General features: G+C 44.7%; 2 protein-coding genes across 2 annotated transcripts in view; one reads left to right on the top strand and one right to left on the bottom strand.

Annotated features, from left to right (window-relative positions):
• Nucleotides 1-76: 76 nt before the first annotated feature.
• On the bottom strand, nt 77-4,212 carry DNAAF19 (dynein axonemal assembly factor 19). Its single transcript, XM_081218954.1, has 4 exons — nt 4,156-4,212; nt 2,333-2,484; nt 1,800-1,932; nt 77-892 (listed from the first exon to the last, which is right to left on the bottom strand). The coding sequence occupies exons 2-4, from the start codon at nt 2,473-2,475 to the stop codon at nt 464-466; spliced, it is 705 nt and encodes a 234-aa protein (XP_081075080.1). The 5' UTR covers nt 2,476-2,484; nt 4,156-4,212; the 3' UTR covers nt 77-463.
• Nucleotides 4,213-4,473: 261 nt separating this feature from the next.
• Nucleotides 4,474-14,370, top strand: part of EFTUD2 (elongation factor Tu GTP binding domain containing 2) — a 33,406-nt gene continuing 23,509 nt past the window's right edge. Inside the window, exons 1-6 of the mRNA XM_081218561.1 lie at nt 4,474-4,579; nt 7,386-7,494; nt 10,228-10,393; nt 11,340-11,418; nt 13,499-13,574; nt 14,085-14,150. Of these exons, the coding sequence (XP_081074687.1) occupies nt 7,390-7,494; nt 10,228-10,393; nt 11,340-11,418; nt 13,499-13,574; nt 14,085-14,150 (492 nt within the window). The 5' untranslated portion in view covers nt 4,474-4,579; nt 7,386-7,389. The remainder of the gene's footprint in view (nt 4,580-7,385; nt 7,495-10,227; nt 10,394-11,339; nt 11,419-13,498; nt 13,575-14,084; nt 14,151-14,370) is intronic.

Here is a 14,370-nt window from a genome sequence, read left to right on the forward strand (position 1 = left end):
CATTTGATCATTTATTGATTAAATGTCCATTCTGTTGATTTCCAGTTACAAATACTCTTGTTAAGAGCTATGGAGATCAATATTAATTTATCATGGAAGATTAACAATTTTGCTTTTTCTTTTTTTTGAGTGGAGGCTATAACTGGTGGTACCAGTATTTGGTTGGGTGCTCACCCATCTCTCAGGGCCATGGGCTAGCAGACAGGCAGACTCTAAAGGTGGGAAGCACAAGTCTTTCAACTTCTTGGGCCCTTGACCATCCGGTGGATCTACACAGTTCAGAATATGGAGCCCCCAAAAGGCTGGAGGAAAAGGGAAAATTCAGTTACTGCTTTTGTTGTGAAAATTCCAAGACCAGAAGGGACTTAGGTGTGGGCTTCTCACTACAGTCTTGCAGAGCCCTCGAGACAATGAAAAAATGCCTCCAGTGACCACTGGGGGCCTCTGAAGGTAACTGGTCCCATCAGTCCACATGGTACAGCCTTAGCAGCTCTTGCAGACTCTCCTTCTCCTGAAGCCCACTAGGCTGCTCCCCCAGACCCCGCCCCTCCAGGCTGGGGGTGCCCATGGCCTGCAGCTTCTGAAACAAGGATCTGCAGCTCTCTCTCTCCGCATGGCTCATCAGGCTCAGGTTCAGGGTGAAGCGGCCAGTGCTGGCCAGGCTGCGCAGGATCCCCAGCACCACCCACCAGTCAGCTGGCCTCACGTGATCAGCCAGTGCCATCAGCATCTCCCCTAGAAGTCCAAACCCCACATCCATCTGGAAGAGGCGGCCCAGCTTTGGGCCCCCGAGCTGCAGCAGGGCCTCGTAGCGCTCTGGCCCACTCCGCAAGTATCGCCGCCAATCACGGTAGAACTCAGCCGAGGTCTCGGGCTGGAGGAGCGTTTTCTCCTGGATTGCAAAGGAAGGAAAGAGAGTACAGAGCTCCTCCAGCTGCTCTGTGACAGTGAGAGTGAGGGGAGCCTGTGGATTTTCATCTGAGCTCTAGTATCACACTCTGAGCACTGGCAAGGCTGCGGTCCCTGTGGGCCTCATTTTCAGATGAGAGAACAAGGGATGGGATGGGGAGGGAGGGTCCCAAGGAACCCAGGCTGTGATCTGAGACTCTCAGTTGTACCAGGCTTTTCCTACTGATGAATGTGGACATAGTCCTTCTCTGCAAGACTAAGTCAGAGTTTACTCTGGGCGGGGCAGGAGAGGGGGTAATTGGAAACCTCTGGAGGAGAGAAAGGAACTCAAGATGAGTATTAAGGCTATGACAGGCTGGGGCTTCCCTGGTGGCGCAGTGGTTGAGAGTCCACCTGCCGATGCAGGGGACACGGGTTCGTGCCCCGGTTCGGGAAGATCCCACATGCCGCGGAGCGGCTGGGCCCGTGAGCCATGGCCGCTGAGCCTGCACGTCCGGAGCCTGTGCTCCGCAACGGGAGAGGCCACAACAGTGAGAGGCCCGCGTACCGCAAAAAAAAAAAAAAAAAAAAAAAAGGACATGACAGGCTGAATCTCCTTCCCAACACTGCCAGAGGCTCATAGGCTCTATACCATATAACTCGAGGTAGCGTAACCCAAATCTGATCTGGGAACGGGAACCAAGGACTGACTGACAGGGGCCTGCTGAGCCCGCCTTTCTGACTTATTCTGGTTGGTTTAGGCCTCACCACCCGTTGGTTGCTTTTCTTTCTGGGATTGGAGGCAGAAACCTGCCTCTGTTGGCTTTACATGAGAAATAAGGAAAACATATATGTTATAAGAAAACAAGGTTGGAGGTTTAAGGCAGAGAATCCCGCTGGGCCTCACTTACCGGGGAGATTTCAGTGGTTTCATCCTGGGAGGGCCTTCCCTGAATAGTGTGACAGTTCCAGGGCACAGTCCTCTTTCCTCCTATCTTGTCCTTCTGCTCCAGTGGCTTCAGATGTGATGCAAGGACAATACCCCTACAGGCAAAGGACAGAGATTAGGGGATGGACCTAATGCCACCTGTAGGTGTGAGGTGGCTGGACTTTGCGTGATACCGGCTGAACCTGTTGGCAGGCCAATATGACAGTGATAATAACAACAGCAGCAACAATAGCTGACAACTTTTGAGCACTTTACATGTGCCAGATATTGTGCTCAGAATCTTATGTGCAATGACATTTAATCATGACAGTGGTTACTGTCTCTTACAGATGAGGAACAGAGGCTCAGATAGGTTAAATAACGTGCACAAGCTCACACAGGTAGCAGAAGGTACGGTCAAGATTGAGCCCAGAATTGTCTGACTCCAAGTGCACGCTCTTATCCACTATAGTAAACCATAACAGGAGAGCCTGAGAAAAATGGCAGTAAGCCGACCTGAACTCCTCATAGGAAGCCACCCTCTGTTCCACGGCCCGTAACTTGGCAGCATTTTCCCGTTTGTACTTCTCATCAGCAGTTAGTGCAGCCTGCAGCTCTTTCTCCAGAGCCTTGAAGTCAATGATGTCATTCCTTTTCATGGCCTGTGCCTGGGAAGGCAAAGGGAATGAATGTCAGCAGAGGGTGAATATCAGGGATGGGGGGGTTGCATCTGGATTCTTTGCCAGCCCACAAAATGACTCCAAAGCACTCTGGATATCTAGTCACTTATCTTGAGGGGGGTGTTATAAAAATCTAGTTCTCTATTTTACAGAGGGAAGCTGAGCTGCACAGTGAGGTCTTGCTTAAGATTTTTTGCCACTGAAAATAGTCTTGACTTTCAGTTTAGTGCCTTCTCTTAATTTTGCTCTCTGCTTCTGAAAATATTTTTTTAATTGAAGTATAATTGACATACAATGTTATATTAGCTTCAGGTGTACAACATAGTGATTCGACATTTATATACATTACAAGATGATCACCACAATAAGTCTTGTTACCATCTGTCATCATTTAAGTTTATTACAATACTATTGACTATATTCCCTATTCTGTATATTACGTTCTAATAACATATATATTATACCTGGAAGTTTGTGCTTCTTAACCTAGTTCATCCACCCCAGTACCCCCTTCCCCTCTGGCAACCACCAGTTTGTTCTGTTTTGTTTGTTCATTTGTGTTTTAGATTCCACATATAAGTGAAATCATACAGCATTTGTCTTTCTCTGTCTGACTTATAATACCCTGTAATGCTGTATAATACCTTAGCATAACACCCTCTAGGTCCATCCATGTTGTTTTATTTTATTTTATTTTATTTTATTTATTTATTTTTGCGGTACGCGGGCCTCTCACTGTTGTGGCCTCTCCCTCTGCGGAGCACAGGCTCCAGACGCGCAGGCTCAGCGGCCATGGCTCACGGGTCTAGCCGCTCCGCGCGGCATGCGGGATCTTCCCGGACCAGCGCACGAATCCGCGTCCCCTGCATCGGCAGGCGGACTCTCAACCACTGCGCCACCAGGGAAGCCCCCCATGTTGTTTTAAACGGCAATTTTTCATTCTTTTTTATTCTGCCTCTAAAAATATTTTAGTATTGGTGCTTTGGCTGAGGAAGCATATGGATTTCAGAATTCAGTCCCTTCACATTTCCACATGGACTCACTCTATAGCGAGTTGTGATAGAGGCCCTCACACAAAAGCAGAACTATTGTAACCTACTCTTGAGCCCTGGGATAAAATACCACTCATTGTTAAATGTCTTTAACGAGGAATGATACTTTCCACCCAAACCAGACGCAGTGACTGAGCAGGAAATCAAGTAGAGGTGGCAGAAGAAGGGGCTCAATGATCCCCGTTTCCAGCCAGGGCTGGAGCACAGATTCCTAGGTTCTTGGGCAACCTCTTCAGCGCTGCCACTGTAGTTCTGCAGCCTCCGCATATCTGAGGCTGATTGACCTGTTCTACACGCAGATCACCTGTACGGGTTCTAGTCTTGGCTCTAGCATTTCCTTGCTGTGAGACCCCTTTGAACATCAGACTCCTAATGCACTAAGCTAGATTACGTGGTGAAGTCATCATCAACAGCCCTAGGGCAGGGAAGCTTGAGGTCTACAACCAACCCCGTGCCCTCCCCCTCCACCCCAACATGGGTAAGCTTGAAGACCAAGAAGGAGGCTGGGTTAGCCAGGAACTGAACTCAGGTGTCCTGGCTCCTGTCTAGTTCTGAGCCCTTGCCAGCCACTGAATAAATAGAACACCTAATCCTCCTGCCCCCTGACCTTCACCCCAGCAGCCAGGGCCCTGGTTTCCTTTCTTTGGGGATCCCCAGTTACCGCCAGACCGTCTGCTCGGCGTAGACCACGCCCAGCAGCTGTGGTTGCCCAGCAACTGCTCCACCAGCCTGCCCACGTGACCGCCCCGAAGGACCCCTTCAGGGTTGCCCCGAGGCGCCTGATCAGATTCTCGCCTCCTCGGGCCTTGCTTTCTTTGGAGCAACCCACGCCTTGGTTTGGGGACCCACAACTCCGCCTCGCAGGTTCCTGTGTCCGCGGCCGGCATTCTTCCGAGCTGGTCCACAGGCAAAGGGCTGTCCTCCGGCGTCTGCGGGGTCCTTCCGAACAGCAGGCGCAGGCGGCGCGGCGGCGTTGGACGGAAGCGCGGTCTCTGGCGGCCTACTCGGAGTGTTTGGCTGAGCAGCGGGAGGTGAGTTGACACGGGTCCACGGCATGGGAAGGTTGCTACAGTGGGATGGGAAATTAAATAATGGCAGATGTGGAGGAGACGTTATATGCTATCTTCTACTTTCACTTTACACATGGGTTAATTGAGGCGGGAAAGGGAATGAAAGCCCCCCCCCCCGATTCCGGGGTTCCCTAATGTCGTCCATCTTTAAAACCCTTTCCCGGGGCAGGGGTCGTTCTTGCACTGTCTCACTCCCTGTTCCAGCTGTGCGGCCTTCACCCTTTCTCTACCAAGCTCTCTCCGTCCTTACTCTGTATTCCTTGGAGAGCCTGCGTTGTAGCGGGAAGCTGCGGTGAAGTTTGGTACCGAAATTGACTAATTTTTGCAACTGTGGGCAATCAGCTATCTTCTGTGTGCCTTGTTGGAGTCACTCATTTAGTCATTCAAATACTGATTGAGGTTCTATTTTGTGCCAGGCACCGTTCTAAGTGAAAAAAACCAGTCCTTGCTTCAACTGTAGTTGGAGGGATGACAGTAAATACACGAATAGATACGTGTCAGCTAATGATAAATGTTAATAAAAAATAATAAAACAATGGAAGTGGGGGTTGGAGAATGTGTGTATAGGTGGAGCTTTTTTTAGAGTGACAAGGGAAGGCTTCTCAGAGAAGGTAACATTTTATATAGTAGAGACCTGGGTGAGATGAAGGAACAAGATATACATGCGCAAGGGGAGAGCATTTTGGAAGAGAATAGTAAGTGCAGTGGCCCTGAAGCAGAAATGAGATAGGTTGTTCCATGGACAGCCGTATGTAAAAATTTCTGCAGTCATTTCATGGGTGTCTTGGGAGAATGAAATGTGCACAGATGTGGTAGCTTCTTTGGAAGTAAACAGAATCTCTGTGCATATGAAAGTTTCCATAATAATTTACATTTAATTATTAGTGCTTGGAACTCTTAATTCTCTATTTTATCCACAGTCAGCCCTCAACAGGGGCATTGAGGGAGGTGGCGGGATTAGCCTCATGAAAGAAGTATCAGTATTTCAAAATTAAACATTCTGCTCAGTTAACATTTATCCAGTTTCTACTTAGGTGAAGCGCTGTCTTGGCCATTGGCAGGTGGGCACAAGGAACGCAGGGTTCCTGTATTCAAGAATGGCCAAAAAATAATGCTGGCTAACATTTATTGAGCCTGGAACTGTAATAACTTGTTTACACAGACTATTTTGCTTAATTCTCATAACCCTTTATGCAATGGGGATTAATCACTTTATTTTCCAATTAAAGAAACAAGCTTGGAGAGGTGAAATAACCTGAAATGACATAGTTATTAAGTGACAAAGTTGGGATTCAAATCTAGGTCTTCCAATTCCAGAGCCCTGACCATTAACCCACACTCTGGTCTGTTGCCTATCACTGTAAGCTGTAGAGGTGTTGGTGAGGGTAATTAGTACAGTTAACTACCATTCATGACAGAATTAAATGCTGATAAAGACACGAAAGGCTACAGCAGTATAGGAGAGTGAGAAATTGAGGCTATAGGAAGGCTTGAAGGAGGGGGTATTTGACCTGTTACCTTGAGTAGAATTTCTGTAATTGAAGTGGAGACAACCCACAAAATACTTATTAATTACAAAGAGAAAGCATGTAACTTTACAATGGAAAGGCCTGGTAGGCACCACCATAATCAGTGGTGAAGTTAACATCACCACTGATGGGACAAATTAAAATCATATGCCACTTGTTAGAAGATGCACCGAAAAGAGCACAGCATCACTTCTGTGATATTCTTGCCAAAAAAATGCATAACCTGAATCTAATCATGAGGAAACATTGGCAAACTTAAATTAAGGGACATTCTACAAACTCACTAGCCTATAATCTTCAAAAGTGTCAAGTCATGGAAGTCAAAGGAAAGACCAAGGAACTGTTCCAGATTGAAAGAGACTAAAGACATGACAGCTAAACGCAAACATGGAATCCTGGATTGGCTCCTTTTCTGTGCAGGAGATTATTGGAACAGTCTGTGAAACTTGAACGGGGGCCTGTGGGCTGGGTGGTAGTAAGATGTCAGTGTTTTCTGATTTTGATGGTTGTATTGTGGTTATGTAGGAGAATGTCCTCGTTTGTAGGAATCACATGCACTAAAAGCAGGGGTTGGCAAACTTTGTCTGTCAAGGGCTAGATAGTAAATATTTTAGACTTTGTGGGCCATATGGTCTCAGTGTCAGCTGTTCTGCTCCGCTGTTACAGTGTGAAAGCAGCCACAGACAATATAAAAGAACGAGCATGGCTGTGTTCCAATAAAGCTGTTTTTATAGACGCTGAAATTTGAATTTCATATAATTAATTTTCATGTGTCATGAAATATTATTCTTTTGATTTTTTTCAACTATTTAAAAATAATAAGAAACATCTTACCTTCAGGGCTGTATGAAAACAGTTGGCAGGCCAGATGTGGCCACAGGCTATAGTTTACCAGCTGCTGCACAAAAGTATGAGGAGGCGATGAGACACTGTGTCAGCAGCTTATTTGCAAATAATTTAGGAGAAAGAAAGTTATGTGTACTATTTTCGCAACTTTCTGGTATTTAATTATTTTAAAATTAAAATTTGTTTAGTATTAGAAAACAGAAGTGGGTGAAGTATATGTAAACAGAAACAGGAGTGGAACAGACAGGAGGGGAAGGTACAGGGCTTTGGAGGAGCAGTCAGTGGGTTGATGTAACTGGAGAGGAGACTGTGTGAGGGATATGGTCAACCACAGGCTAGGGCGGAGGCCTTGATTACCTTGCCAGCATCTAACTCTTCTCCTTGAATTTTAGCATCATGGATACTGACTTGTATGATGAGTTTGGGAATTATATTGGACCAGAGCTTGATTCTGATGAAGATGATGATGAATTGGGCAGAGAGACCAAAGATCTTGATGAGGTAAAACAAATATATACTTTTTTCATCTCTTTTAAGAAAGCAATAAAGTAGTAACCATAAATGTGTTTTCTGTGTCTGTGAGTCTGTTTCTGTTTTGTATATAGATTCATTTGTGTTGTGTTTTAGATTCCACATATAAGTAATATCATATGATATTTGTCTTTGTCTGGCTTCACTTAGTATGATATTCTCTAGGTCCATCAACGTTGCTGCAAATGGCAATATTTCATTCTTTTTTATGGCTGAGTAATATTCCACTGTATACATGTACCACGTCTTCTTAAATCAGTCATCATCTGTTGATGGGCACTTGGGTTGTTTCCATGTCTTGGCTGTTGTAAATAGTGCTGCTGTGAACCTGGGGGTGCATGTGTCTTTTTGAACTAGTGTTTTTGATTTTTCCATCATCCCTTCTCATTTACTCAAGATGTTCACCCCAGCAATTCTCCTCTCTCTCCCATGTCATTAGTTTTCCCTCTCTACTAGATCATCTCCATCAGCATACAGATACGCTGTTGTTTCATCATAAAGTCCTTTCACGACCTTATAGCCCCCTTCCGTTACCTCCCATTTCCCTGTTTCCCAATGCGGCACATCACAAAAGAGTTGTTACTTGCTGTCTCCAAATCCTCTCCTCCCATTTTCTCTGAATCCAGGTTTTGTTGTTTTGCCTCCCGCATTCCACACAGACTGCTCTTGTCAGGGTCATCAGTGACCTCTGCCGCAGACGCAGGGCTCATCCTGCTCGACCTGTCTGCAGCATCTGGCCCAGCTGATCTCTCCCTCCTTAAAAAAACTCTCTTCCCTTGGCTTCCAGGGAATCCCCTGGTTTTCCTTCTCTTCTCTGGCCGGTCCTTCTCAGTCTTTGCCGCTGGTTCCTCCTCATCTCCCTGACCTCTTAACTGTCAATGGGCCCCAAGGCTCCATTCCTAATACCTGTTTTCTATCTGCACCCACTCCCCTGGTCGTCTTATCCAGTATATCAAATCCCTTCTATTCCCTGAGGACTCTCAAATTTATATCTCCAACCTGGACCTTTCTCTTGAACCTCAGGTTTGTATGTCTAGCTTTCTACTTGGCATCTCTACTTGATGTCTAATGTGGCATCTCAAACTTAGCATATCTAAGGCCTAAACACAGAGCTTCCCCATCCCCTGTCCCCTGCCTCTGCCTCCAACCTCCTCTTACAGTCTTCCTCATCTAGTAAAGACAGGGCCATTCCCCGGTTGCTCAGGTCAAAAACCTTGTCTCTTTTTTTTCACTCCTACTCTGAATTCACTAGAATACATTTTTTACTCTATTTATAAAATATATGCAGAATCCAACCTCTCCTTCCACCTTCACAGCTACTCCTCTGGGTATAAGCCGCAATCACTGCCACAATCACTGCCATCTCTCTCCTGTATCACTGCAGTAGCCTTCCAACTAATCTCTCTCCTTTTAGTATATCTCAGTATGGGAACCAGAGTGAGTCTTTTAAAACAAAAGCCTGATCATGTTACTCCTCTGCTCAGAACTGCTAGAACAGGACTTCTTAGCCTCAGTACCACTGACGTTTGGGGCCAGATAATTCTTCGTTGCAGGGGCTGTCCTGTGCTTTATAGGATGTTTAGCAGCATCCCTGGCTTCTACTCACTAGGTCCCCCACACACATACCCAGCTGTGACAACCAGAAACATCTTCAGACATTGCCAAATGTTCCCTGGGAGACAGAATTGTCTTTGGCTGAGAAGCACTGTCATAGAGTAAAGTTAGATTACTTAGAATGATCCAGAAGATCCTACATGATCACCTCCTATGTGATTTCAGCATATACCGTTCTCCCCATTATTTACTGAACTGGCTTCCTTGCTGATCCTCAAAGTTGCCAGCATACCCTTGACTCAGAGCCTTTGCATTTGCCGTTTCAGCCAACTAGAATGCTCTTCCCCACTTACTTGTAGAACTTACTCTCTCTTCCCTCAGATTTTTGCTCAAATGTCATCCATCACCTCTCTTTTTTGCGTTGCTATATTACCAATACCTAGAACAGTGCCTGGCACATAGTAAGTGCTCAGTAGATATTTGTTGAGCGAATGAATTAACCAGGGTGTTTTGGAACATAAAGGGTTATGTAGTAGCCACTTTTAATCATTTGAAAGACTTTTTAGGAGAAGAGGGCATAGCTTTGTTCAGTGTTGCTTGTGACTGTGGGTTTTAATTTATAAGGAGGTGACTTCGATGTGATTTACGAAGACTCACTTTCCAACAGGGAACTGGGCTGTCTTGTGAGTGAGTACTGTTGTTACTGGAAGTATTCAACAGGGACAGGAATACGTAGAGAGAGTTCATTTATTTAACATGGTCTGCTATGTGCCAGGCACCGTGCTGTGTTCCGAGGACGCAGAGATGAATAGTGCTCAGAGAACTCCCGTCCTATGGGATTCCTAATATGTGAGGCATAGGGCAATATCCAGAAAAGTGCCTCCAAGCTTGATCCATTTGTGACCAATGGCCTGCATTTAAGAAAGGGTCCATTTGAATCAGGAGAGCCGTCCACACCCATGGCTTACAGTCTTCTCTTTGTGAAGGATCACGCAAGAGTAGAACCTGCGCCACTGACTGTAGCACAGAATTCAAAATAAGAAGCTGTCAGGCATGTGAAGTCATTGCTCTTAACTCGTGTAGTGTAGTGAGTCATTGAGCAGGAAAAGTGCATGCCTCTTCCAACCTCCTTCTGTCTTTTGCTTTTAGGTTGATGATGATGACGACGACGACGAGCTGGGAGATCATGATGAAGACCACCCTGGGATGGAGGTGGTGCTGCATGAGGACAAGAAGTACTACCCCACAGCTGAGGAGGTGTATGGTCCTGAAGTGGAGACCATAGTTCAGGAGGAGGACACCCAGCCTCTCACAGGTGAGTCTGGAGGCACTGGGCTGTGAGAGGTGAAATCGAAACTAGAAAACTTCATTTGATAGCCATCAGCAGTCTTGAAAGTTCAGTGAATGAACTGACTAGTTTTTCTTTCAGGTGGTATTTCTGGATTGAGATTCAATTAACCCTGTTTTGATATTCAACAAAACAGCTTGTTACCAAGCAAATAAGTGTTACTTCTTTCTTTATCTAATATTTGTTTGGGTTCTTGAAGACTGTTTTTAAGTTCTCCCTCTGGTCTGATTTTTAAAAAATTTTATTTATTTATTTATTTATTTATGGCTGTGTTGGGTCTTTGTTTCTGTGCGAGGGCTTTCTCTAGTTGTGGCAAGTGGGGGCCACTTTTCATCGTTTGTGCGTGGGCCTCTCTTGTTGCGGAGCACAGGCTCCAGACGCGCAGGCTCAGTTATTGTGGCTCACGGGGCCTAGTTGCTCCGCGGCATGTGGGATCTTCCCAGACCAGGGCTCGAACCCGTGTCCCGTGCATTGGCAGGCAGATTCTCAACCACTGCGCCACCAGGGAAGCCCCTGATATGTTTTTCCATCCAAATAATACCAGTTTCTTTAACTAGTCCCCACAATGCTTATTTTCCACTTCCTTAATAATTTTCATTGATCTTCTGGGAAGTAGTTGCATTTTATAAATGCAAGGAGAGATTTTGAACTGACATTGACCTCATCCTATATCCAGTCCCTCTCCCCTCCTCCCACAAAATGAAGTCCAAACACCTCAGTCCACAATTCAAGATCTTTCAGTGTCTCATGCCAAACAGTGTTCCCAGAACTTTCTCAACCTGAGTGGTCCTCGAGAACAACATAAATTGATGTCATATATCATCCATTCTGAAAGCTCAGTCTAGTGGAGTAGGGCTCTGTATTTTTATGCTTTATGCCTACCTGCACATCACTACTTTTTTTTTCCTCCTAGAACCCATTATTAAACCGGTGAAAACCAAGAAATTCACTCTGATGGAGCAGACATTACCTGTCACGGTATATGAAATGGAGTAAGTTATAAGGTCTTGCATCCTCTCTGCATGAATATTGTAGGTTCAGTTTCTTCATGGAGGTAGGAGGTGGTTTGTGGTTGAAGTAACCAGTGAATTTTTGGGGTGGTGGTGGTGAGAGCAGTGGCATCTGTTTGTGCCTGAGTCATTTTGCTGACTTCTCTCTATGACCAGGTTCAGCTCTGTCGCTGCCCGCTGCCACATCTAGTCTGACAGATTTCAACTTTATTTATGTATTTATTTATTTTGGTAGGTAAAAGGGCATAGCCCTGAGCTCTTTATTATTTATTTAATTTTTAAAAATTGAGGTATAGTTGATTTGCAATGTTGTGTTAGTTTCCGCTGTACAACACACTGATTCAGATTCTTTTCCCTTATGTTATTACAAAATATTGAGTATAGTTCCCTGTGCTATGCAGTAGGTCCTTGTTGGTTATCTGTTTTATAGATAGTAGTGTGTATATTTTAATCCCCAACTCCTAATTTATCCCTCTCCTCCCCTCCCCTTTCCTCTTTGGTAACCGTCAGTTTGTTATCTATGTCTGTGGGCCTATTTCTGTTTTGTAAATAAGCTCATTTGTATCTTTTTTTTTTCTTTTAGATTCCACATGTAAGTGATATCGTATGATATTTGTTTTCCTCTGTCTGGCTTCCTTCACTTAGGATAATAATCTCTAGGTCCATCCATGGTGCTGCACCAGTGAATTATTGTGAAAGCAAAAATCTCTTCCTACAATTTGCCAAAATTTTCCTTCAGCTTATATCGTTGCTGAGATATTTAGGCTCGGTCTTAACTTTCTTCTTGGCTCTCATCCAGATCTCAGCCATTTTCTCTTCTTCCAAACCTTTAGTTGGGTATTAGAAGCCACCCTTTGAGACAGAACTGGGTATTATAATTGTCAGTGTTGGGGCCACCAGAGCCTGTTTTGACACGGTATGGTTGCTAAGTGTTTTGGAAACATAGCAACTCTTTATTTTGAAAAGGAGGCACAGGTAGGTAGATATGTGTAGAATAATTTAGACTCTTCAAACTGAAAACTGTTTTTGAAAATATTTTCATTGATGAAATGCACTTATAAGGCTCATATATTGAGGAGCTTGTGGCCCATTATCAGATAATGAAACTTTTTAAAAAAAAACATGTTGACATCTTGTATGTCCGAAGGAGTGAGGTCCCTTCTGACATGGTCAGCTCCCCTGCCGTCATTCACACTTTTTAAAAAAAATATATTTATTTATTTTGTCGCACTGGGTCTTAGTTGCAGCTCACGGGCTCCTTAGTTGCGGCAGGTGGGCTTCTTAGTTGTGGCAAGTGAATCTCATGTGGGATCTAGTTCCCTGAGCAGGGATCGAACCTGGGCCCCTTGCATTGAGAGTGTGGAGTCTTAACCACTGCGCCACCAAGAAGTCCTCCATTCACACATTTTTGAAACAACCCTTCAGTTTTCTTCAGAACTTGCGTCACATTCTTTTGTGTTCTCAGTGGTGATTTTAAAAAAAAATCTCCAGTCTTTGAAATCAGGCGTGATTTTTCAAAGAGCCAAAAGTCATCTGAAGGCTATTTACCGTAAGTAATGCGGATGATAAGCAAGGAGGGCAGGGTTGGTTTTGATCAGGATGGAACTCCTCTGCTCATCATTAATGAGATGAGGTTTTCTTGAAAGCCTAGTTATCCAGCGGTAACGGCAGTTTCAGAAGCAAAGCTCCCAAAGTGATTTGAAGTCCCCTTGGTATCAGTGGTATAAATGTATAACATCTAGCCTGAATGTTTTGAACTGAACAGTACTCATGGATGTGTGTGCTGGTATTTGGTTTTTTCTTCTTGCTTGCTTTTCAAATTTCATTATTTTACTGTTGAAATCTCCATGACATTTCACAGGTCGTGTCTCCTCATGAATAAGTCTGTTCCGTAACCAAAGACAGAACTGTGTAGAGGTAGAAACTCACTTCTGCCTCTGAGCATTCTCCAGTTGGTCTGAAAGTTGTTCCTGGCCGAAAATACCTAAAACACCTTTGTACCACTCCCCCATTTGAAAACTTGTGGCAAAGTCCCTTTTGCTCTTTTCCTTTCTCCTTTCAGTTTCTTGGCAGATCTGATGGATAACTCGGAGCTCATCAGAAATGTGACCCTTTGTGGTCATCTCCACCATGGCAAGGTGAGAGAGCTTTCGGCTACTTGGAACAGGGTCGCTCTTCATTTCTGCTCGTTTTTTCAGCCCTCAGAGCCACACGTTGGGGTCTGAGGCCATAAGGCTGGACCTCCTCACTCTGGGGGGCCTCCATGCCTATTGTGAAACTGAGCTGTGAAATTCTAGCTTTTCCTGAGCAGCAGATGGAAAGCTAAGCCACTTGCATGCCTGAGCCTTGTGTCTACATCTGGACAGAAGAGGGGAAATTGAGCCTTACTCTGATTTTATAAGTTTTCATTTCCTGGGGGATGCTTGTCTAAGAAAGATTTCATCTTTCATTTGAAAATAATCCTGTGGCTTCCTTGTTAATTCTTTGCTGTCCCATAATCCTCCCTGCTCTCTTCTTCCTCTCTTTATCCCTAAATTATGTGGTGTAGTGGGAGCTGGGAGAAGGGTAGAGTAGATTTTTCTCTGTGGTTGGCAGAACTTAACTTTCTCTTCTTTTTCAGACATGTTCAACTTTCTCTTCCCTTTCAGACATGTTTTGTAGATTGTTTAATAGAGCAGACTCACCCGGAAATCAGAAAGCGCTACGACCAAGATGTGAGTAGAAATTCTGTTGAAGGTTTAGGATGAACCATTCGGAATATACAGGGGTGGGTGTCTCTCTCCTTCCCCTTTCTTCCACCTTCCCACTCTCACTGTAAATAATGATGCATATAATGTGCTGCTTTATAATTGTAATTTCTATTAATAGGCCTTAAAATAATTTCAACTTTCTCAGAAACATAGAAATATTAGTGTGCAGTATTTTTGGATGATC

Source organism: Mesoplodon bidens, assembly GCF_964165515.1.
Source record: "Mesoplodon bidens genome assembly, chromosome: 19".
NCBI classification, from domain to species: domain Eukaryota; kingdom Metazoa; phylum Chordata; class Mammalia; order Artiodactyla; family Ziphiidae; genus Mesoplodon; species Mesoplodon bidens.

Bases quoted from the DNA above. Each gene is read 5' to 3' on its own strand.
- DNAAF19 (XM_081218954.1), bottom strand. From the start codon at position 2,475: ATGAAAAGGAATGACATCATTGACTTCAAGGCTCTGGAGAAAGAGCTG. The intron at 1,933-2,332 runs GTCGGCTTACTG...CTTTGCCTGTAG, and splicing joins GCTTCCTATGAGGAGTTCAG to GGGTATTGTCCTTGCATCAC. The intron at 893-1,799 runs GTAAGTGAGGCC...TTTGCAATCCAG, and splicing joins AAACCACTGAAATCTCCCCG to GAGAAAACGCTCCTCCAGCC.